The following is a 25,949-nucleotide window of genomic DNA, read 5'->3' on the forward strand; positions in this document are numbered from 1 at the left end:
GTAGTAAGTCGTATTGATATTTAAGTGGAGAAGGGCAAAGTAACATACTTGTTATTCGCTAAGTTTCAAATCATGCTATACTGACCCTTGGAAGTTCTTAGTTATCAAAAATAAATAAATAAATAATTTGCTTAAAGAGGAATATAACTTTCCTTTAGTGGTTGGCCACATTCTCATGAGTTGGGAACTTGTCTTTCCAGGAGTTCTCTTGGAAGTAAAGGGCAACAGAACTTCAGGAATCGTTCTGTTTTTGGGTCTGCTTTACTTTGTCTTTTTCAATCCTAAACTAACTATATCATAGTTTACATAATCGTTTATATTAAATCATTATCTCTTAAAAAATATCTGCGGTTGTTAACATTTTGATAAGCATTTTTATTACATCGTATATTCAACAAAACTCAGAGTCATCATATATGCTAAAGTATTTTCAATGAAACAAAATCAAACTGAAGTTTCTGCGAATCACCTATACAGTCGATTGGAAACTCTAAAGGTAGCTAAAAGATAATGTTATTTTGTCGTCGGCTTATCAACATTTTGTATACATACTAAAGGTAAAGAAAATTTCCATATCAATGGCCTGTCAAGCCTGAAAAATGTTTTTTCATGGCTTGGTCCTTTCTGTAATGATTTGATCTACCTCCTCCTCTCCTCCCTCCTCTCCCTCTGAAGAACCCACGACCTCCCCCCCTTCCACCACTCTCATCTGTTTCCGGCTCGTCATCTTTCGCCTCGCTTGGCTCAGTTAGCCTTTTAACTGCACCTAAAGGATGATTACCTCCTCGTCCCAATCCATGTATCATTTCCTTCTGAGCTTGATTTACTAAAGAAGCTTCATTGTAATTAGCCGCTGCAACAGAGCCCTCAACTTTGTAGCTGTAGTTCTTGCCATCTTTGACGTAAAACTGTGGCTTTTTTCGTGATCCCCACTTAGAAGCATTGGAAGCTGAGCTACCGTTATCAGCTTCATAAGTTCTCCCACGACCGAAATTTGATTTGTCTTGGAGGTTCTCAGTTTCCTCAAATGCTGAATCACCAATACTTAGACCTAGGTCATCAAATGAGTCGTCGTACTCATCTTCATACTCAAGCTGTGACGAAAGTGCAATGGTTTTTGCCAAATCCTTTGCATCTCTAGAGTCAAGTGTCAAGGAAGCAGGTTCTTCAGTGGTTGTTTTCCTGATAAACCTTCCAACTGAAGTCGTAGATGAATTAGATGAGCCTTCAGCTTGATATGGGGTTGCTGCAGGCATAGTGTTTCTTGGGGGCATTGGCGCAGGTTCCACTAGTTTCCCTTTACCCTTATCATTTCTGGTCATGGATGGAACACCAGACTTGGGTTGTGGTATTTTCTCCAAGGAAATGTTTAAAGACTGCAAGTCCTCATGAAGGGTACCCTCAAGAATCCTCTGAATGACCTCTTCAGGATTTAGGTTATATACTTCGAGACAAGCAGCTAAGAAACCTTTTCCATAATCAGGGAAGAGGTCCTTTATTTGACTTATTTTTGACTCCATAATAGCAGTGTCTTCATCAACAGGTGGTTGGTTATCCTTTTGGGAGACTGCCGGATTGGCTGCCTTTCCAAAATTATCTTCTACTGGGTGTACCATGATCCCCGACAGAAACTTGAATTGATCATCATCCATTGATATCCACCCTGCATGAGACAAACTCAGATCGGATTCCATCCTAAAATCACAAACATGCATGAGTTCAAGGAAGAATAAGCAGAGACATGAGACGTCAGATAAGAGTAATATTTACCTGTTCATTGTGTATGATTTACACATTTTTCCAAGAGTAGGAAGCCAAGGAAGAAAGAAGAGGGGTTCACGTTTGTCAAAAAGATTTAGAGAAGAAAGAAGAGGGGTTCACATTTCTCAACATAAATATGTACAAGCCATAACAAAAGAGAAAACAAATGTAGATATGTAGCAGATTTCTGCTAAAGCTTCAATCACAGAAAATGTTATTCACTCCAAAACGAGTCTCATATGTTCCATTTTCTTTCTGCCATGCATGCTTTAATTTGGAATCCACTTAATAGCAAGATCGGTGAGCCACCTTAAACTTTGAGTAACAAGAGTAAGTCTAAGCTAATTACCTGTATTCCGTAGTAACTCAATTCTGCTCATTATGTTGTGATTTTTGTCAATGACTTGGAGAAATGTGCCTTTGCTACGTCCCTCTAGAGCCTGTGAGTAATCTCCACTGATATCCCTCACTGACTGCACTAATATATCTGCTCTTATAGCAGGATCCTCCACATTGGTAGGGAACATCTTCATGGTTGCAGGAAGAGGAGAACTTTCAACAAAAGCCTCATCACTTAGATAGCACAAGTTCAGCAGCTTCCAACCAAAATTTACTATCCTTGCGGATAACATTTTGAGACTGACAAAAACATTTGAGCGCATTTCATTAGATGATTCCGTCAAACCTTTCTTTCCAGAGGTTAAAATAATGTGGAAACCCCGCCGCAAAGAGGGCAGCAATGAATCATGTAATCTTGCAAGCGTAGTAAGCACCTCCTCATTCCCATGACTGCATAGACAAAAAAAGCTAATGAATATGAACTTTGTTGTGCCTTCCTCAAATAAGCACAAAAGCTCTTTATCCATAGGCAGGTAATGAGAATACAAATTACCCAAATTGGGTGTAATGAAAGTACAATTCACAATGTTCAAGCATGCAAGGCATGAAAAATAATAAATAAATTGCAAATTATCAGAGACGCATACAAGGAAAGAAGTTAATGATACTCTGCAATATAAGGAGGTCTGTATTCTGGAGCAAGACATTGAGATTTTAGGTGCATCAACCTAGCCATTCATCGGTAGTATATACACATTACACAATACTGGTACAACTTTAGTCAACCAAAACGTCAGTACCTCATTTCAACAGGACAGCAGAAGTAGATGGATGCTTGCTTATACGCATTGACAAACGCATCCATAGATACCACAGCATCATTTAAGAAGTCCATCACCTGCAGGCAAGAAAAAATAAAAAATAACAAATCCCATGCACACTACTGGCAGGAAAGTTGAAGGAGAACGCATACAAGTGAGACCTCAATTATTAACAGGCACATGAAGCTAATCAATATAAGAAATAAAAGTTTTTGGTGGATAATTTTCCCCTAAAAGAGCGCAGTGCAATCATCTCAAAATTCAGTGGTCTCCACATGAAGGAATGTTCTCATTTGTACTAAGTTAGCATCCTTATTCAAACAAAAGAAACCACACAGATATATACACATATTCCTGAACTATCTTACTGCCCATCGGAATAAACTCAACTCAACTCACCTCTAGATAGTCTGTTTGAAGTCGATTGTGCCCATGATCTTGCAAGTGACCAGAGGAAAATAAAACCTGCAGTCAGCCATACAATAGTTAGTCCTGTATAACTTTGGATAACCCTTTGCAAGATCTTTTTTGCGATCGCCAGCATCCTTATGAGAAACCCACATTTAACAGTATGTATATCAACATACATCTAGATGGCTCAAGATATTCATAAAACTAGAACCATGGTAGTAAAAGAAACACGTGTACTAAGCACAGACAACTGCATTTATCATTTCTGCATATAAGTACACCACTCCATACACATCTAAATACAACACATAAGCACTCTATTGTAATGTGACTATCTCATCTAAAAACTTAAACCTGAGAGCACACTTTTATTTACTTAACTATATCTTCAACACATTCCAAAAAAAAAAACTCAAAAAAATAGCTCGTAGTAGACCCCAAATTCGTCTATTCAAGCATATACTTATTCTCATAATATAAAATGAAAATATTTCTTATCTTAAAAGTAAATCAAATGATGTTAGCTTGAAACGACCTCAAGGAAAGCTTGAACTTATACATTCATGCCTTTTGGACAAACAGTGAGATGCAGGTTTCTACTTAACAAAAAAAGCTGGTACTCTATACAAAAGCATCTGAGATATATGCAACCAGGAACCACTCTGGCAATGGAAGTACAGGAACATGCAAAGTAGGAAGCAAAGAAAAATAGGGGAAAGTCTAATATTTCAAATCTCAGTAACAGAAATAAAGCACAAATCACTGTTGGATAATTCACCGACTCTTTAAATGAATAAAGGGTACCACAAGACTTAAAGTTTAGTGGTATACTGGTATCAGAGGATTCTCTCACGCAATAAGTGTGGGTTTGATTCCAACTACTCCGTCTTCCATATCCCCTTTCCCTGACCCCCTATGTTTAATAAATGTAAAGATGTCAATTAAGAGTACAGGCCATTAAAGGAAGAATACCTCTAACGATGATGTACACCTCTGATACATAGTCTGCACGATGCTAAGAAAGTGCGAAATAACAGATGAAAGATCATCATGGATCCATGGCTGTGACTTTATGGCATTGATGACCTGAACAACATCGAGACAGACATGAGTCAGAAACAGGGAATCTGAATATCCAATAGCATCCTTGATTAAAAAGAAGAAAATACTCAAATTTGGATGAAGCAGGAAAAGCAAACACAAAGCAGAAATGACAACAGGAAGCACTGTCTTATCAAAATGTATGTCGAAGGCAAAGGAAACTGTTTCTAAATTTGGTTTCACTGAATGCTTAAGAAAAGAATTCCAAACAGTTGTTTCTTTTTTAATTTTCTCGAGAGAAATAGTAAGTGTATTATTAACATAGCACCAACTAGGAGCTGTCACAAGTATTTTACAAATCATAAGCAAAAACAAAACAAAAGTAAACGGTTCATCTAGATCTCCTGATACATTTTCTTTTGACACAGTTGTTTCTTGAGTTAAAATTGGTGACAAGACCAAATGAACCCCATTTGCTGTCATATGCAGCACGACTACAGTGCACTTGTCAGATTTGAGGCCTAAAAGAATAGGCACTGTGATTGCAGTGGGTCATGCACGTGATATTTAACCCAAGACAAAAATTGAATTTTATAGTAGGCTGTGCTTAAACCTCTCTACTACAAACTCTTCTTAGTTCAGGAAGCTAAGTAATGATCCCAATGTTTACAAACATTTATATGAAATTGGTCTCAACGCCTAATCCACCAGGGAATATTTCAGAGATATGCAGAAGATCTACAAAGTAGTGTTGATCTAAATATCAAAATTTAAACTCCATCTAGGTATTTTTGGTCCATCCTTCAATAGATCGTCATGCAAAGCATGTGCACAACTGACATATGATTCCATACCTAAAACTTGTAAAAGCATCTAAACAACATCGCAGCCTCAAACAAGCTTGGGTCAGCTATATGAATCCTCACTGACCGTATTACTTTTTTTTTTTTGAAGTAGTAAAATTTATACCATATTACTCCATTTAAACTCATCTCAGGCCAATATTATACAACAACATACTCAGTGTAGTCCCACAAGTGGGGTCTGGGAAGGTTAGAGTGTACGCAGACCTTACCCCTGCCTTTAAGAAGGCAGAGAGGCTGTTTCCGGTAGACCCTCGGCTCAGGAAGGGGAGAGGGGAGGGGCAATAACAAGCAAACCAATCTGACAACCGAAGCAAAAATACAAAACTAGCAGTAGGTAATGCAATCAAAAAACCGAAAACAAAGACGACAACAAGTAGTAATAGAAGTCTAGGCTCATGAAGAAAACCAAGTTCCCAATATTCATCAAAAAGCATTTCCCAACCATTACATTACACAACTGCCACAAATTATACTAAAGGGCGCCCCGATACATAAAGCATCCCGCGTTGTCTTGGGAGGGACCGCACCTAAGGGGGTGTAATGTTCATGCCAATATTATATAGAATAAAAATAAAAATAAAGAAAATAGTAACCATATTATATTGAATAAAAATAAATAAATATAATAATAATAAGTACTAGAAGTTCATTATATTTTCTACCGACATATAAATCTTTGAGAGTAAACAACTCCTAGATAGAAGTTTTACATGTAAGAGCATTTAAGCAAAGAGTTTTACATTTTTACGTGGACGGTTTCTAGATTTTCTCTTCATATATTAGAAGTTTTTGATTTCTTGGTGAAGCTATTCTTAGCTAGACAAGAGATAAAGCTGCCACATGACATGGATGGGCAGTAATTTTGATACTCTGTGTGTTCCCCACCCCATAGAAAGACAAGAAAACAACTACAGTAGTTATTTCCTCAGATGTTTATATCTTACAGAAGGTGCCTGAAATGTTCAAATTGAAACTCAAGGCCAATTTGCTGATGAACTTCTGAAGTTGAAAGTTGGTCCATTTGATCAATTTGCATGTGATACCCTCTATAATACTCTTTTTAGTTTTAAATTTTAGTGAAGGGAGGAAGAAGAAGGATCCAAAGAACGGGTAAAGGCACAGAAGTGAAATAGTATTTCTCATATTTCTTGTCCTCTAACAGGACAATTTTCCTGCCACTGGAAGCAGAATAATAGGTCAGAAATGTTAGCTCACCATCGGGATTTGTGTTATGAAACAAGATAAAACTGAAACCAAAGAACAATAAGCCATATCATCAATCGGTTAGCGACAAGCCAGTACAGTTAACAATACCAATATTCTTGTCAGATCTTCATTTTCATGACCATATATGGCACATATGTCTAATAACTTTGGTAAATCAAGCAACTTCTTTTCCTGCAAAAGGGCTACAAGTGCAATTAGTGAACATTGTGCACTCGAATATAATTTCCAAAGATAATTAGAGAAATATATACATCTTCAGGACTTTTACTATGGAAATGAATTCAATGGCCTTGCATGGATAACAACCATTGCTTGTGAAAATGGCAAGTTTTGAATAACTTTGATTCTAAGCTAATATACGGAAATGGTTGACAAATCAGAAAAAGCAAGCTATTAGAGTTGAAAAATCTAATCTAAAATGGGACATTGACATATTAGGAGGTTCTTAGAGCTGATAATGTTCCAATTAAACCATAAGAAAAAAGGGTCTAGGATGTTGTTTCGAGGGAGTTAGAATCAGATACATTACACATGTTCAATTTTTCACAAGCATAATATTGCAATTGAACCTTGCCAATTCAAACTTGTTAGCCACTATTACACAGAGGTAATGGAAAGAAAACTACGCTTCTATTTGACACTTCAGAGGTAGTATTTCCATTTTCTGAAATTCATGATCTTCCTGCTAGGCATAATATAAGGAAAGGGAGTGAATAAAGCATTTTACTTGCATAAAATTCAATACAAAAAACAAACATGATACACCTGCACTGCCACTTGTATATAACTTTTGAAATTGACCTCCAAAATAAAATTCCAATCAATCATAAAATTTGAAGTCTAAAAAGGTCATAAATAATAACTGCAATGAGTCAGGGGCACACCTGCATGATCTTTCTGACTAAGACTATCAGCAGTCTTAGCTCCAGGGTCCTGATTTGACGATCTAGCATTTAATTTAAATATAAGAGCCGTTTAGATCAAAAGGCACAACATAGGAAATACAACTTGATGCATCAAATACTTTGGAAATGGTGTAACTCACATGCGATATAAGACCATAAAGATACGCCGGCAGAGCTCAAACTCACCAACAATGACCCCAGCAACTATACCCCTGGCTCCTCGATATGGAAAATCATACCACCTACTCCTGAACTTCAGAAAGCTTTCAAGAAAAGAGTGAAGGGAACTGTCGCTGGCCACTGGTAAATAGAGAAATTGGGAGACGTGGGTAAAAGTTGTACAGTAACACAATATACAAACCAACAAACAATTCAAACCTATCCCCCCCCCCCCCAAAAAAAAAAAGAAGATGTTTTAACATGAATGAATTTGATCGAGATTCCTTAATCTTACAAGGAGCATAGCAAATGTAATGGCAACGATTACACAATTAAAGTATACCCAAAAAGAGCATTAGGCAAATATATTATTACAAAAGAGGAATATCCTAATTTATGCTTTACAGTGTATCAGGTAATGCCAGGCTAGACCTTCTCAAGGTAGGGGTAAGGCTGCGTACACTCTACCCTCCCCAGACCCCATTTTATTCGGATTATACTGGGTTTGTTGTTGTAGTGTATCAGGTAATGATCATATGGCACTGATGTGGCCAGCAAGGTAGCACACCTGACTATAACTCTGGCTCTAGTATGGAAAATTGTACCATCTCCCCTAAAAATGCTTTCAAGAAAAGAGTGAAGAGAAATGCCGCTGACCACTAATAAAGACCGAAAGCAGGAGAGGAGAAAAAATGTACAACAACCCAACAATGTTATTAAACTAAGGGCGCTTAATCCATGATACTAAGTGCAGCATAAAATCATCCGTACCTTAATTTACTAAAGCACGTGCTTTAATTTTCTTAAAGCTCATATAAACCTTGGATGCTTTCCTACGCATTGCGTCATTGACCAAGTCGTTACTCAATAAATAAGCAACAAACAATCCAAATTTACTACTATCTTCTTTGGGTGTTGGTTTTAAGCAGAACAAACGTATCAAACATTTCTCTAACGGAATTTCGCTGCTGATACAAGGATTATGCACAATGGTTGGAGATTTTTTTTCTTTTTATTGTTTCTATAAGCACCGATTAATATTCTCTTTCAGCCTGGCATGGCATTTTGGTGTCTAAGCATTAAATGTAGGATAGAGCTTTGAAGTCTTCTGCAGCGAATGTGGAATAACGAAAAAAGGTGTTTTTACGGGGGTCCAACCATTTTACTACACAGCATAAGCAGTCTGTTTAAATTATAAAGCTTCAAACATCATTAATCATTTTTTTTCTTCAATACAGAAAAACAACAAGGTTGACATGAGCAATCTTCGTTCCTATAAACTTGATGCAAATTTATTCAAATCGGACCGCTACAAATAATCAAATGATACAAATAATACCTAAGAATTCACATATTATTCAAACCATACAAATCATAACCAGATTTCACGAAGCAAGAGCAAAATATCACCTTCTCGCCAGAAATCTCTTGCATTAATCTTGAGTAACCGACACAACTCCCTGTTCAAAACATCAACCACACGCTGCGACTCCACGGGATCCAATGCACCCTCATCGGCTCCAAGGCCAGCTGCTACTGCCTCATCCTGAGGCAAATAATCCACAAAATTTCCACTAGGAATAGCGGTGGAAACCCAGGCGCCACTGTTTCCCATCATAACCCTACTGCTGAGCTCTCTGGCAGCGGAGCCGGCGTTAGTGGAGTTAACGGCGGCAGCACCTCCATCGGATTGCTTAGAGATCGATTGCCTGAAGGAATTTGCTAGGGTTTGAGAATTGTGAGGTTCCTTCTTTGGAACAAACTTCTTCTGAGTTTTTTCGTTCCTGTTTTGGCTACTATAATAGCGATTCGACATGTCTTCAGCTATAATTTTAGATACTCAAAACTATGTTATGTTAATGTATTGACTTCGTGTACACAGGCGAATATAGTGTTTCTCCTTCAGTGCCGCCGAACCGGATTGGAGCAACGTCTTGGGGAAGTTGAAATTATAGCATGTTTGGTAACTTTTTTTTTTTTGTTAATTAATTTGAAAAATACTTTAGAGCGTGTTTGACTAATTTTTTGAAAACTGATTCTAAATGTATTTTTCTCAAAAATATTTTTTGGATTGAATTTATTTTTTTCTGTTTTTCAAAAATTGTTTCTGTTTCTCTTTAAAAATAATTTTTTTCCTTTCAAAAACTTGGACAAACACCTCAATTTTTTTGCTAAAAGTGCTTTTGAAAAAAAAAGAAGTATTTTTTGGCCCAAAAATAAACTTGGCCAAACAAGCTATTAACCTTCTTGCCCAAGTAATATTCATGAAAATTATTATCCATGGTATTTAATTGTGTTAAGTACTATACTAGAAAATTAATATTCATAAAAAGATAATCTTCCTTGGTTTGGATTTTAATTTCGGAAAAGGTCCAAAATTGCTCCTGAACTATGAGAAATGAAGCAATTTTACCCTCCGTTAATAGTTGGGGTCTACCGTTACCAAATGGGCTCAAATATACCATTACTGACTAACAATCAACTATTAAGAAAGTAATTAATCCTTCGGTATTTGCTACATGTCCAAGCTTAAAATTAAATCAACCCCGAAGATTTTAAACCCTCTCTTTTTCTCTTCATCTTCTCACACCGCCACTCATCTGCCAGCAATCATCACCAGAAATTTCCCCGGTGACTTCCCCATCTTTATTCTTTCCCTCCTAAACCCACAATTAAATTTTCATTAAAAATTAATAAACAAATAATGAGGTTTAAAGATCATGAAATTCACATGAACATGAAGTTACATATTCAAGAAAGAAAAGAATTCAACATTACAAGTTGTAACATATGTGAGATAGGAGATGAATATAATTATTCGAGTGACTACTAAGTTGAAAGGATCTAAGTATATTTCTTGAGAGATTTCAATAAAGATTTATTTGATATGTAATTTATGTGGGTAACTTGTGATAATGGAGAAAGCTTTAACCGTGGGGGAAACTAACACTGCCAGAAGCAGCATAAGAAAACCAATTGGCGTCTTGGATAGATAAGAAAGTCATTAGCTTTCCTTATCCGCAAGGATTCATTAATTTTGTTCCAAAAATCACATTACTTTTCCAACAAAGAACTAATGATTTACATATCCACTATAAATAGAAAATATTGTCTAAGAATCAGGGAAAATTGTGAGCTAGTTCGCTAAAATAACCAATTGAGCTATAGATTATAGTTCTAATATGAGCTCGAAATTGCCGGCGAAATTTTCGAGTGGCCGCTGGTAGGGAGGAGTCATGGTGTGAGAAGATGAGGAGGAAGAGAAAGAATTTTTAATGTTTGGGGTTGGTTTAATTTTAAGCTTGGACATGTGGAAAATACTGATTCGACAAAAGATTAATTACTTTTTTAATAGTTGATTGTTAGTCAATAAGAGTATATTTGAGCCCATTTGGTAACGGTAGGGGTATATCTGACCCCAATTATTAACGGAGGATAAAATTGCTTCATTTCTCATAGTTCAGGGGCAATTTTGGATCTTTTCCGTTTTCGTATTGATATCTAAGGGATGATTTGATCTTTACTTCTGCTAATACTAATGATGGAGTAATACTTTGAGCCCGTTTGGATTAGCTGATTGTAAATAGCTGATAAGCTTGTAGTGCTGAATTTTTTTTTAAGTGCTGAAACTGATTTTTAAAATAAGCATTTACGTGTTTGGATAGAAGTGCTGAAATTGATAATAAGCAGTTGATGTGTTTGATTAAAAAGTGCTGATAAGCTATTTTTTGTTAAAATGACTAAAATACCCTTGAATGTTTTTCAAAAAATTATAAATTATAAATTTCTTTGTAAAGAAAAGAATTAATAACGAATATGGAATGAAGAGAAAGTCAAGAAATTTATTTTGGAACAAGTATTTTGTGAATTAGAAAATATTATTAAGAATAAACTAGTAAAAGTGTTGGTCAAACTAAAAGTGCTTATAAGCTGAAAAGCCATAAGTTGGAGGTGACCAGCTTATGACTTATGGCTGATTTTAGCTTATAAGCACTTGGCTTATAAGCACTTTGAATGTTTACCAAACGCGTAGATAAGCCAAAATGTGCTTATAAGCCAGTTTGACCAGCTTATAAGCTTAGCCAAACACCTTCTTTGTCCCAAGTCTATCATTGCTTCTTGTTTTTTCGTTTTTTTCCCGTATCCTCGTATTTGTGCATCGATACTCAACCTTCGCGCATCCATGATTTAAACTTTATGGATTCAGTCTTTAAGGTTTTTAGTATTGAATTAATTATATTTTTATTATTATGAATTCAGACATATTATTTGTTACAATTTTAATATATTCTTACACATGAATTTATGCTCTGTATCAAAAGTATTTGGTTCAAATGAACCTGGCTTTAAAATACTACATCTGCCCCTGTCTACCTTATGTGTTTTATGATTTAAACTACATACTTGGTAATTGTTATGATAATATTGCAAGAAAATATGTATATACCAAATAGATCTACTGCTAGAAATAATAATAATAAAGTATGCTTATTCATTGATAAGTTCTAGTTGTTTCATAGTACAATTTATTATCTTTATCTTCAGAGTTGGAACTGAAATAATGCTTATAGGGTTCTTTCCACTGCCTACTATCTTCGATAGTACAAGAAACAAGTTTTGCCTTTCCAGTGATAACGGTTGCAAGCAATTTTCACTGCTACTATTGTTTGAGTGAAAGGTGCCAATGATATAGTCTTTAGCATGTTCAAGATAGTAACCTCAGCCGCCCTTGGCTGCTAAACTGGACCGGAGACATGACCAGCAACCGGACATTGTACATGAGTCGATGTCAGCAAAGAGCTAACTCGACTACTAGTCTACATCAGATTCAAACACAAAGTCGGACAACTATTTGATAATGTATAATAGAGTTGAATGATTTTATTTTCCTTTGATAAGATTATAATCATACACTTCGATTTATCTTAGTCTGAACTCAAGCGGTAATAAGGGAACATGGGTCTTACGGAAATAGAAAGAATTTTCTAACCCCATAAATAGAACTTTACTCACATTGCATACTACCAAAAATTAGAACGTCGAGCTACATACCAGCAGTCCATCCATAGCGAAGCCAGCACCAAATAGTTAACATTCGTGTAGCTAATTTTTCTTCACACTTTACATACAATCATATTCTACTATGCTTACATGGACATCAAAAAATGTCGCTCCACTATAAACGGAGATAAGAAAGAAAGAAGAAAAGGCTTAGCAGATTCTAAGTACAGAAGACTCCTACAAATAAGACACTCAATTCTTTCCTGATGCTTTCCTCCAACTTCATCGCTACTACGGTATTACTTAACATTGAGTTGGCACCAACTTGGTGCAATATCAATGAAATGATTTGTGAGTTACCTACAATTTAAATTAAAATTACATTAACTTCCCAGTAACTATCTCACACTAGATGACAGCGGTTCAACAGAATGAGGAGTTGATCTATTGCCCGATATTGTATATCAGATTGATACTTGCGAGCAAATCACTATCGGTCCGTTCAACATTGCTGCAACTGCAAATCAGAACTGAATGCCCATCGGGAATATCTTTGTGATCCATGGGCGTTCACCAAAGCTCTGAAAAATGCCATTACGAAAATCATGGAAAAAGCTGAAGAAAACCTGGCGAGCAGCAGCATTAGGCAATTAGCAGCACGTCCATCCTTTTCCCGATGCGGTATTGCCCACATATACTAACATCACACCCATTCAAAGTTTGTTTCTTTAGGCAACACCAGACCAATTAGACAAAGAGATGGATTAGGCACAACTGAGAGCATAGAGCAGGTATCAGATGACTGTGGAAGGATGAAGAGAAGCCTTGCCCACATTGATTTTATGGCTGGAATTTTAATTACACCAGCACATTCCCTCTGCTTCAGGTATGATATAAAATCATGAAACTGCAAAGCAAGTTACTACATTTTAGTCCTCTAAATCGCTTCCAGTTGTAACAATTGAGCAATTGTTGCAAAAAAATAGAAGGAATTTTGAAAAGTAAAAAGTAAATGCAGAAAAAATCTCCTTAAGGTCCATATCTGAGCATATATAGCAAGTCATGGATAAAACCAGTGGGAAAAGTTGGATACTGGACTAATTATTTTAGCAAACAGCTGAGGAAAAAGTTCAAATTCCTATATCTGGATCCTCTTTCTAAAATGATTTTCTTTGGAAATTCTATTTAGTTCCCATTTTAGGGAAAAATACGCGCACAAATCAAGGTGATAACAAGTAATTTGGGAAGATACACAAAAACATTTCTCCATCTACCATCTAGCATACATCATGACTGCATTCATCTGTAATGAAAACTGAAGGAGAGCATGATTAACTTACGCCCTTGTGATCTATTGGAGAAGAAGGTAGCAACCAGCATATCTCCTTCTGTGTCACATTAATTTGAACAAGAAAGTAGAAATGTTAGAATAGGTAAACCTGGTAAAGATATGGCACAGATATACAAAGAGTAAAGCTGCCAAACAACAATTATCAAAAGGTGCTAATATGTGCTATATATATATATATATATATATATATATATATGATATGCAGAGCGTTCCTTATAATGTTCAAAGGACTCACTTTGTGGGGTGGTGTACTACAAAATGTTGATTTGACATGCCGAAAATCAGTGCGTTTGGTCATATCCAACTTAGCAGGCCATCTGCACACATTTCCACTTTTAAAAAAAAGAATATTTACAAATCAATCATCAAAACATCAAAGGCACTGAAGTCCTTACTCTGTGGGCTCAGCATTGGCATTTGAATACCTGCAAACATCCGACTCTACTCTTTGTGCATAAATCGTACAGTAATGAACTCCACTTTTACTCAAGGAGCCCTGCCACTGATACTGCAAGTATGGTTCAGAACTAACCAAATTCAAAGATTCCGATAATGGAGGTGGCGGGGGAGGCGGGGAACTAGGTGGAGGAGGAATATTAGGTGGGTCAGGATAAGGTGGTGGAGGCGGGGATGAAGGTAATGGAGGCTGCAAGACAGGTGGAGGTAATGGGGGTAATGAGTCGAGCTGAGGAGGTGGTGGTGGTAAAGACGTAACTGGTGGTCGAACAACAGGCACGGGAAACATATGATCAAATGGTGGCATGGAGGTGCCTTGCATCTGTGACAGTGGAGTCACAGAAGCAGGTACAAATGGTGGTGCAACTGAACAATGGTGGAGATTAGTAGGAAGTGCACCAGATGGAATTGGATTTGGAGGCAAGTTATGGTTCAGACCACGTGAATCCCACCCAGTTGGGGGGAAGTACATTGGGAGCCCAAAGGGCGGCGGTTGTGCTTGCTGTGGTGGTGCAATAGGAGGTCCTTGAATTGGCTGTGCTGCTGCAGGAGGAAGTGCTTGAACTGGCGGCGGCACGGTAGGAGGTCCTTGAATAGGCTGTAGTGGTCTAGTAGGCAATTGAGGAGGTGCAGGATTGCAGGCAACAATTGCCGGTCTAGAATGAAGCTCTGCTTCAGTTTTCCTGTGCATCCACATGTCATTAACAACACCAGAGAATATATTATTACCTGCAGAAATCATCAGGAGAACCGTATGACAATGAGTATGACAATGAGCATCAAACTGCTACTGGAAAGATCACAACTAGAGTAATGGACAAGTACCTCTAGGTGATGGAATCGGAACCAACATATCAGCTTTTCCAGTACCAACTTCGGGCATCCCTCTGCTTGCTATAGGTGTCCAGTTCGACTGAGGTGCATATCCAGCATGAGGCATGCTAGCTTGCTCTGGTTTTAGTCTGGGTGATGTGAGTTCCATAATACTACCTTCATTTTTTACAGGAGCAGGAATATGATGCTGCCCAGGGTGACTGTTTGAACAACAGGAGGAGAAGCTCAATTGTTAAGCTCAGATTATAGAGCAAGACCGTCCTAAGCTTTTAACACAATGTAAAGCACTCTAGGTATACAGGAACCAAAAACAAAAGATAAGAAGAGAGTGTTAGAAATTCAAATGTGACAAATCATTCAAATGACTCCAGATCTTTTCAAAAATTTCTAGGTTTGTTAAGGGGGAAAAACACTACTTTTTTTTATAACCACGGCATTCGGGCCAGCTTGCGCGCACCTCGACTAATTCCACGGGGTACTTGCTACCTGCCACCAGCATAGGTACCGAGTAACTCTGTCCAGTAAGGCTTGGGTTGATGCGAAGAAACCACCTAGTCTTTTTGTCTCCGCTGGAATTTGAACCTAAGACCTTATGGTTCTCAACCCACTTCATTGACCGCTAGGCACACCCTTGGGTGCTAATTCAAGTGCATCACTTTTCACCACAGGTCTATGAAGGTTACAGAAAAGTTTCGGTAAGGTTTCCATAAACATGCCTATTTCTGAATTCAATGCACGCAAGTGTATCACTCGTGATCAGAGCTGCAAGGGACTGCTAAGGGCAAATTTCAACATGGGAAAGATTGAAGGACATACTATCTGTGTACACTCAGGTTTTCAATAAAGCTTGGTTGTTATCGGGAAAGGTAACTTCCATGATATATGTCATTAAAATTCTCCAACATTTTTTTTTCTTTTTTGATATGGAACATTCCCCAACACTCTTGAGGGATATAGCTATGTGGTAAATCATATCTTAAATATAAGGAAAATTAACAGGTAAGTTTTTTGACGACTACACACTAAACAGAGACAAACTCGTCCAAAAACAAGAGGACTTGTTCCCAATCAGAGTGGGAAAGACTAGAAAAGTACAGAAATCAAATTGTCGCTTTAAACCTATAATAAACAATCAAATAGCACTAGAACAAAGACGTTGAAAAATATCAGTGTCGAGTGAATTAAAACCTGACAAGCAGCTCGAAGCAATTACATACCTGAACTCTTTCCCCCTTTTCCGTTTTGGGGCTTGTGGGGTTTTTTTTTTTTGTTTGTTGGGGGGGGGAGGTAAAATGTACATACCTGAATTCTATCTGGAAGAATAACCCAGGACAATCACGAAGGGTCTTCAGGAGAGTATTTGCAGAATCCATGCTGCTGCATTCAACTAGCCAACAAGAACCCATAGGCATATTTTCCCTCATTAACCTGATGATAGAACCTTTGTTGTCAATGGCAAGATTACAAATAGCCAAAAGCTCATCTTCTGTGATAAACAAGGAGCTACCATTTGGAATACTAATCCGTACTGTATTTGTCTGCATTGTATCTCCTCCCAAGAATCCAGTTTCACAGTTCCCTGGCATGTGATGACTCTTATAGCCAGGATTGTATGTAACATTATATTTGGTACTTAACTGCGAAAGCAAAGAAGATAGACGTGACATTCTTGGAACATGACTGTCAGAATGGTTCTCAAGCATGTTCTGGGAGTGATTTGGCCCAACAGTACTATTGGTACAAATATTGCTTCCAATACCAACATAAACAGAGGCAGAGCTAGGTCTTACACCTTCCGCATGCGCGGTGGCATTAGCTGCACCTAAGTTTAGGGGCTGATTGCAGTTACTCCTTCCCTTACGCCAGTGCCTTAGCTGATTCATGGCAATTGTGGCCTCCTCAGGTGTGTCGAACTCCATCAGCAATGCACCTTCGCTGCCTAGATCAGTAACCATCCGAGGACCTTTTTGAAGTGCTTTTCTCAGCTCATGCATAACATTATCCTTCATCCAATGGTTCTGAACACTTCCAACATAAATATAGCAACTAGAACCAACAGCAACACCATTTATAGCCCCCTTGGTTCCTAATCCTATATCCAAGAACTTTATTCGAAGACCAGCACCCCAAGGAGAAGTTCCCTGCATGATTTCCCTGACTCTCACCGCGTCCATAATGTTTTGGTACTCAACCAAAGCAAAACCTCTGAATGCAAAGAATGCAAATTGATACACTGGACCAAACATCTCAAACTTATGTCTGACAGCAGCTTCAGATGCATCAGGGCCTAAAGACCCCAACCATAGCTGATTTGAAGCGGGAAAGATATCTGCGGCAGCTGGGTCTCCATCAGTGTACCAAACAACTTGATTTGTGGAAGAATGAGGCAGTGGTAAACGCTGCATAGGCGACTCCATGGAACAACTCATGCCTCCAGTTGATCTTGAGGCTGGTAATGAACGGTCCATATTTGGATTTTGGTGGTTCTCCATCAGGCCACCATGGTGGCCTAAATCAGATGAACTACTTCTCAAGTTCGACGGTGTTCTAGCAATAGGTGAAAGAATCTGCTGGTTATAAACCTCTTTAGGCCTTGGTAAAACTCCAGACTCTTTGGAATCAAAAACCACAGGCCTATGCTCACCACTATCAGTATTTGATTTCATACTGGAACGGTGATTTGCTCCCAGAGGGATTGCTGGGCTTCGAGAAACTTCATGAGTTTCTTTTTTAGCAGATAGCTCGTGACCCGAGTACTCACTAGCATACTTTACTGTACCCAAACCATCCTCATCACCATACTCATGCGTTTTTTCTGCGTTCACTTCATCTAAGAAAGACTGCAATATTCCTTCAAGAACTGAGGAAATATCTGAAACAACTCGAGGGGATGCTGATTTACTTAATTTCTTAAACCTTGAGCAAATCCAACTCATCAGAGAATTATCTTTCTCTACGACCTGTATAAAGAGATTTAAAGACAATGCATCTTGAGCAAAAGCCTTAGAGACCAAAGAAATGAATCATAATAAGAGTGCACATCTTGAGCAAAAGCCTTAGAGACCAAATAAATCAATCATACTATCACTTTCACCACAGGAAAGATGACAATACTTTATGGAAATTAAGTGTTTAACTCTCTGAAAATTCCAGAGAAATCTTCGTGACAACATCGATTTTCTAGGGACAGTTACAACAACAAAAAACCCAGTATAATCCCACAAAGTGGGGTCTGGGACAGTTCAAACATAAAAAAAAAACCTTTTCCCCAAGATGACTTCAAAACTGAAGGATTGACCATCAACAAAAGATCATCAGACATTATTTTCCACCTCATAGCAATCAGGGTTTCAGATATTAATGGGAGACATAACTTCAGCGAGAAGGCTATGCCACTAGTTGAACAATTCAATTACAAAAACTGCCCTCAAGGTTTAAGTATGTATCCTTGACCTCCCTTATTTCTGTTGAACTATAACAAATCAGATCTTACAACAATTCATGAGAAACATAGGATATAGAGCTCAATGCACCCTTTTCATCAAGTGATGTGTCCATATTATAGAAGTTCTTTCACCTTTTATTTTAAGCACTATATAACTTCATCAAATAGAATGCTCCTATGTTTCTATATAGATCTATGAGATAATTACCAAGGAAAAAAATTATTAAAATAAAAACATTGAGCACTCGGTGAAAATGAAGCAATGATCTCTAAGTTGTGATTGTACTGAATTTAGGTAAAACCTAAATATTTTTTTTCTTGTAAGGTAAAATCTTATTGATATACAATACTAAGGTAGTACTGTAGGGGAAAAGCCTTAAATAAACTTTTGAGAGAATAGAAAGCCAATTATCAGATAATACGTTTGAAATGTATAATTCAACACACTTAATTTGTGATGGATTTAAGTAAAGAAAAAAGAGGAGCTTATATTGAATCTAGGGGTGGGCAATCGGCCGGTTCAATTCGGTTTGGTTTTTGAAATTTCGGTCGGTTTTTTGGTTTTTGGTTCGGATTTATCTATTTGGGCCTCGTTTTCTCATAAAACAATTTTGCAATGATGCCTGTCGTCTTCTTCAAGTGATTCCCCAAATCAGAAACTTTTCTATTAAAAAAGTAAAACTTTCTTCATAAGCTTGTCTCACTCATGAAGTTTTGCAGAGAAGGGGGATTCCTATGACTTCCAGATGTTTCTTGTGTCAGAAGGAGGAAGAAACCAATAGCCATCTCTTTCTACATTGCAAGGTAACTGATACTCTGTGGCAGTTATTCCTTACCCTGGCAGGAATACAATGGGTAATACCAAAGAATACCAAGGACCTTTTGTGGTGCTGGAATTATATTGAAACAAGGATGTGTCAGAAGCTATGGTGGAGAATGGTGCCAGTATGTACATGGTGGACGGTGTGGACAGAAAGGAATCGTAGATGTTTTGAGGATAAAATTAGTTCCATACAAAGAATTAAGCTGAATTGTTTCTTGTCTTTTCAATTCTGGTGTAAAGAGAACTATATAGAGGATGCAGAATCACTTGTAGATTTCTTAGATTCTTTGTAAGATACAAGGCCCTCTGTAATTTGTACATTCTCTTTTTGGATACCAGTACCAACTTGGTGCTGATGAATATATTGTTACCTTACTCAAAAAAAAGTATAACTTTCTTCATAAGAAAGAAGAAGAAAACCAAGAAAGTTAGAACCTTTACATCACTGTAGACAGTAAAAGGTGCCTCAGACGACCGCCGTTAGACAGTCAATCTAAACTCATTTACCAAGAAAACTCTTCACAGAAGGAAAACAACTAAATCAGAAGCACTTAAAGACGTAATGATACTATAGAACAGCCAAAATCTACTTAAATTTCCAATGGAAAAGGCATCCTGGCCTACGAACGTCTGATGTTGTTATGGTTAAAGAGAGATCTAGTGTCCGTTGATTGGTTAGAACGACAAATCTCCGACTATGGCAAGTCAATCTTCCTTCCTCCCTCTACTCAGGGATCCTAAGTCCTAAATTTTTTTTGTTTCTCCATGTAAGTCTCAAAACTAAAAGATATGATGCAATAAGTATATTTAAGATCGGTTATTCGGTTTAATCGGTTGTTTCTTTGAAAAACCGAGCACCGAACCAAACTTCCAAAAATTCTAAACTGAAACCGACCAAAAAACAGAAGAAACCTAACCGAGAAAACCAAAAAAATCGGTTTGGTCGGTTTTTCCGGTAACCGATGTATGCCCACCCCTAATATTGAATTCAAATTGAACAATCTCACGATGGACAAAAATTACTTAGTGAGCTGATGAGCTCATAATCTGTGAAACCATGTGGCAAGTAAGTCTCAGACCTAAACCTTGAGTTTAGGTTTCTGTCATCTGCCCTACTAGGAAACAAGGGAAAAAAAAAGCACAATATACTGATTCCAGCTTCTCATGATGAGCTGACATGAAACGAAACTGCTTCTAGACGGAAAAAGGAAAAAGAAAATAACATGAAACAGATAAGTAGATGTACTGAAATAATAACAGAAATAGACACAGGACAAGAGGTCCCATGTTTCAACCAATACAAAAGAACAAGGATTAGTCTCAGAGAATTGCTTTTAGATGAAAGGGGAAAACGGAAAAAGGAACAGTAACTGACTAGTTAATCAAAGGAAAATTGTTAGATACGGTATTGTACCAGTCCTAATAAGCAGTTCTTCAAAACAATAGAGCTGTTGTCCGAGACTTGTTTGCTGCATGTTGCAAGGCCATCATCCACAAGACCCTTACATTTGCTACTTGTTTCTCTGGATGTTGCTGATGATGTCACTGCACTATTTCCGCCATTCCTAGGATGAGCAATAGCATCATCAAGCCTGTTTGTTAACTGACGAAGTAAGTAATATCCTTCTCGCTTAGCTTCCTCCGATCCAGTAGAGCCGAAGAGCTCAAAACAAGTTGCAATTGAGTTTTTTGGGCAAGTAAAGAAAATTCTGAGGAAACTAAGTACACGGAACTCAGATAGCTTGAGCAATACCGATTTTTCCTTGTTTAAAATTTTTTGTTGGTACTCAGAGAACGAATGAGCATCCTGTATACCAAAAAGTTCCTTGTCAGCAATCTCGAGAACATCCTTCCCTTCAAAACTGGATATGAAGAAGGTGAGTGCGTCATGGAATACTGTGGAGCAAATTCCTTGAATAACTGACGATGTTGGCGCCTCAGCAGCAGCACTTTGACAGATATCAGCTAGACCAAAAATGCATGCCTTGGCAGTTTCAAATGCAACACCGTCTATATCATCTCCTTTACCAATCAAAGCTAACTTCCAATTATGCATGTTGATAACAACTCTCACTGCAGCTTCAAGAGCAGTAGGACAATACGAAGCAAATCGAGGAATAAAATCAGCCACTAAACGTTGTACGCTTGTGCAGCCTGTACACCGAGAATCATAGATGAAAATTTAAGTTAAAACTTCATAGAACATGCAATATATTTCAGTACCAAAGAGGAATACTTTCAACAAATAGGAGTAAGTCCCTTTGGGAGTTCACAGGCTGCGTCAGTATAATGATTTTCTATCAGGAACATTGATGGCAATTCATTATACTGCAATTATTTACTACGATAATGAAAGCATGAAAAGAATTACTCGATTAGTAGCTAAGTAGAACTAAGTTAATGCAAAGTTGCACAAGATAGAACTAGAAGCATAAACATAGCAACTGCTGTTCATGCCAATTAGTCAATACGAGTGGGTCCCGCAGAACATTTAGGGACACTTTAGAAAGAATGGAACGAAAGTGGTCTCAAAAAACAATTGGCACACTTGCATCACATTTGAGCATGAGTAGCAAGGGCATGGATCTCATAGAACAACTGGCACATTTATATGAGATTTTAGAAAGAACAGGACAGAACACCAATACACGTCACTAGGTAACCTGTCTTAGTTTCATATGTATAATCATTCAATGAATTGAGAAATAAACCATGTCACCCCAGTGTAATCTATCTCTGCAATTTTCCTTCTCATTCTCTATTTGTTAATTCCACTTTCCCATTTTATGTGGCATACTTTCTTTGTTAGTCTGTCACGAAAAGAATTGCGCATTTCTATATTTAGAAACAATTGAACTTTAAATTTCTTATCTTACCCTTAATGAGATGATTTATAACCTCACAAATGTCTGTAGCTTCTTTTGGACAAACAAATTTCAAAGTCTTCCTTTCTTTCTTAAACTTCATACCCAGCCAAACACCACCACATAAAATGGGATGAAGAGAGTATTTCTTTTTGAAGGACTGGAGAGGACTGTCACAAGTAGGAGAGATTATTGCCACTCGATACAGGGCAATCCAGAGCCCTTCATCCAAATGAAATAGGTGCACGCTACAAAGTTATTGTTAACTCAAAATAATACGAAGATAGATACAACTTTCTTCTATGTCATTTTAAGTACAAATTTTAGCACTAATAGTTGCATCTACAAACCGTCGCATATAGAGTTCTGTGAATTGACATGATCAAACCATCTCTAATGACCTTCTCTGATTTTAAATGTCATAGAATATTATTTATTTAATTGTTTATTTGTAGGAAAATTGCTTACCTTTTAAAGTGCAAAGAAAAATCATTCAGTAGACTGTAAGTAGCCTAAAATTTGGATGAAGTCCCTGGTATGTCAACTGTTCAGTCAAAAGTTTTTCTTGTTATGATGACTTTACTAGTATATTTCAAGTGGCCGTTTTGATGGCACAATGTCTCCTTCCTAGTGATCGTTCGTCATTCCTTTTTTCGGTGATTATTCAACTGGTATCACCTCTTTCAGGTTTCTCTTATTTTTTTTTCCTTTTTTTTTTCCTTTTTTGGATAGGTAATGTACTGATATTATTGATTTAAAAACTAGCATTAAGGGAATGCGGGAAAAGAGTACATCCAAAAAAAGAACTTTACAGTGTGTGTAAAGAACTGAGAAAATCGACCATGGCTCACGGATGTAATACATCTGTGCCAGTTGCACCAAAAAGTAAGCAGATGTATACATTTGAGTTTAAGGTTAACTGCATTATACTACTTGTCTTTGAAGCTCTAGTAATTCTTTTCTTCCATATAACCCGCCATAGCACAACTGGAATAGAAATCCAAGTATCCCTGGAAGATTTAAGCATGTCCAATTTGTGCCAGAAGGAAACATGCAGACAATTGTTTTAATGGCACAGATACTTTTTGATGAAATGGTCAACCATATGAGCAGTCCTAAAGGGAGCTGACAATTTCGGTCAAAAAGATACCCTAAACGACATCATTAATCAGATTAATAAGTGTTATTTTTTGGACACCAAGTATATAGAACAGAATAAGATGACTCAGACACTAGAGAAAGAAGAAAGAGTCATTATGAAAAAGAAAAAAGAAGATGAAGAAAAAAGTAAGGAAAAGGAGAGTTAACAAAAGTAGTAGAATAAGTTTCTCGCAAGCTAAGAAAAGATGCAGATGATAGCAAAGAGGAATACTTATACTCAGATAGCAAAACGCCATCCATCTTTTAAAGTTGTATTCGAAGAAGCGATGCTTGTCACTTGGATCGCTTAGCACCTCACTGCCCAAAACTCGCGCTTCTTAGCATCTATGTTTGCTCAAATCCTCCAAAAATGTTGCATACCCGTGTCTGATCCTCCAAATATTATGCATTTTTTGGAGGTTCCAACATTGGTGCAGTGGTATTTTTTGAAAAATCCAAGCAACATAGCTAAGCACCACTTCAACCATGAGAAGCGGTGACCCGAAACACACTCTTCTTCACATCACTTCAACCATGAGAAGTTATAACCCTCACTTTGCATCACACTGTCACTAATTCAAAATATAGTCTTCTTCGCATCACTTCAACCATGAGAAAGCTTTAATCCTTGCTCGCATTACTCTCGTCGGTTTGTTTGGATAATAATGTAATTTACTCTCATATCCAAAAGATGAAAGTAGCCGAGATGAGTACGCTAAGGTGGATGTGCAGGCATTCCAGGAGAGATAACATTAGGAATGAAGCTATTCGGGACAAGGTGGGAGCGGCCCCAGTGGAGGACAAGATGCATGAAGTGAGGTTAAGATGGTACGGGCATGTGAGAAAAAGAGGCGTTGATGCCCCCGTGAGGAGTTGTGAGAGATTGGTTGTGGTGAGCTCGAGGAGAGGTAGAGATAGGCCTAAGAAGTATTGGGGTGAGGTGATTAGGCATGAAATGGCGAAACTTAAGCTTACTGAGGATATGACCCTAGATAGGAGGGTGTTGAGGTTGAGGATTAGGGTAGAAGGTTAGGGGGTAGCTAGATGTATTCCTTTGTCATCCTAGTGGCAATAGTATTAGTCTTGTAGTCTTTTTTTCCTTTTTCCTTTTTCCTGTTCGTAGAGCTATATTCTTACCAGTTATTTCTTTCGCTTCAATTATTTCACTATACCGTTGTTGTTTATATATCGATGTTCTTACCGCTTGCTACTGCCACTTTTCCTATTGTCCTTGAACCGAGGGTCTTCAGAAACGGTCTCTCTGTCTCGTGAGAGGTAGGGGTAAGGTCTGCATACAGACTATCCGACCCAGACCCCACTTGTGGGATTATAAAGTTGAAAGTAAGTAAACAAGATATAGTTCTTCCTTTCAGTCTGGCAAGGGAAACAAACCCTCCACATTTATTTGCACTCCTTGAACATCTCCTCTTTTTCACTCCAACTAGACGAAGCGGTAATTTCTAAAACCTAGGGTTCATGAATCATACAAGGGATGGGGAAAATCCCAGAAACGCCTAAAGACACCTACTTCATGTAACTGATCAGTCTCACAACATTACTAGCTCCTATTCTTCGAATAACAACGAAGAGAAAAAGAACTGTATAAACTTCATACATATGTTGACTCTGCAGCAAGCAACTGAACACAAATAGCAACGAAAATACTCAATTTCACGATTCAGAAGAAAAGGAACAAAAGCGAAATTAGAGAGAGAGAAAAAAGTGCTAAATACTGACCTCTTGAGGAAGTAATGAGAGAAAGGTAGGCTTGTTCGAGTTCGGATGAAAGACGATGATCGTTCTGTGAGATGCAGAATTTAATACGTTTGTAACACTCGTAAACATTGCGAATCTCTTCTTGGTTCCTTCTCCGTCGGAGGATTTCATCCTGAGATATCGCCGGAGCAGCGACGCTCTGCTGTTGAGGCTGTGGTGGTGGTTGCGGAGGAGGAGGAGGCGGTGACTGAGGCGGTGCTGGTGATGGTTCGTGTAGTTGTTCGTAAAGCTTCCGTTTCTTCAGTGGCTGCTCCGTCGTAGCCATGGCAGACGGACGGGGAAGAGGAGAAGAGGGGAGAAGTGGGAACACGCGCTCAGTCACGCTTTTTGGCTGTATTTTACTTTGGTGATTAAGAACGTACGATCTTTCTTAATATTCCTAAGTGTAATTACCGTCCGCACTCCCATACGCATGCGCCTAGTCAAGTTGAAAAGTGGCTAATAGTAAAAAATGTACTATGGCAAAATGGCTTCATCTCCCCTTAATAAACTTTCAAAATTTCCTCGTGAACACTTCAACTTAGCACAAGTGAACTAATAAACACCTCCGATCATTTGACTCAATCTATGTGACATCAGTAATTCCTAGTTAGCTGTTGTTCACGCTTGACAGGACCGTGAATGTTCTTTTTTGAATGCCCAACGGTAATAAACCCAAGGGCCCATCTATTTAGAGGGTTTCTTCTTCCTCCTCCGTTGGCCTACAACCTCCATTTTTTGATGTATACA

At 37.8% G+C, this 25,949-nt stretch overlaps 1 protein-coding gene across 2 annotated transcripts; it reads right to left on the minus strand.

Moving 5' to 3' along the window:
• Nucleotides 1-390: 390 nt before the first annotated feature.
• LOC104119729 (uncharacterized) lies at nucleotides 391-25,597 on the minus strand. Of its 2 annotated transcripts, XM_009631305.4 has the most exons (19): nucleotides 25,182-25,597; nucleotides 20,855-21,594; nucleotides 16,475-18,132; nucleotides 15,164-15,372; nucleotides 14,278-15,067; nucleotides 14,118-14,199; nucleotides 13,872-13,919; nucleotides 13,241-13,438; nucleotides 12,498-12,515; nucleotides 10,616-10,622; nucleotides 8,941-9,354; nucleotides 7,512-7,671; nucleotides 7,351-7,412; nucleotides 6,554-6,648; nucleotides 4,305-4,418; nucleotides 3,321-3,386; nucleotides 2,901-2,998; nucleotides 2,111-2,550; nucleotides 391-1,663 (listed from the first exon to the last, which is right to left on the minus strand). In XM_009631305.4, the coding sequence occupies exons 1-19, from the start codon at nucleotides 25,483-25,485 to the stop codon at nucleotides 576-578; spliced, it is 6,591 nt and encodes a 2,196-aa protein (XP_009629600.1). In that variant the 5' UTR covers nucleotides 25,486-25,597; the 3' UTR covers nucleotides 391-575. The 2 variants fall into 2 exon arrangements, with proteins under 2 accessions (XP_009629600.1, XP_018634395.1); XM_018778879.3 differs by lacking the exons at nucleotides 7,512-7,671; nucleotides 8,941-9,354; nucleotides 10,616-10,622; ... (7 more) ...; nucleotides 20,855-21,594; nucleotides 25,182-25,597 and having other exon boundaries at nucleotides 6,554-6,637.
• Between the last annotated feature and the right edge of the window lie 352 nt (nucleotides 25,598-25,949).

The sequence above is a fragment of the Nicotiana tomentosiformis genome, chromosome 4 (genome assembly GCF_000390325.3).
Source record: "Nicotiana tomentosiformis chromosome 4, ASM39032v3, whole genome shotgun sequence".
Taxonomy (NCBI): domain Eukaryota; kingdom Viridiplantae; phylum Streptophyta; class Magnoliopsida; order Solanales; family Solanaceae; genus Nicotiana; species Nicotiana tomentosiformis.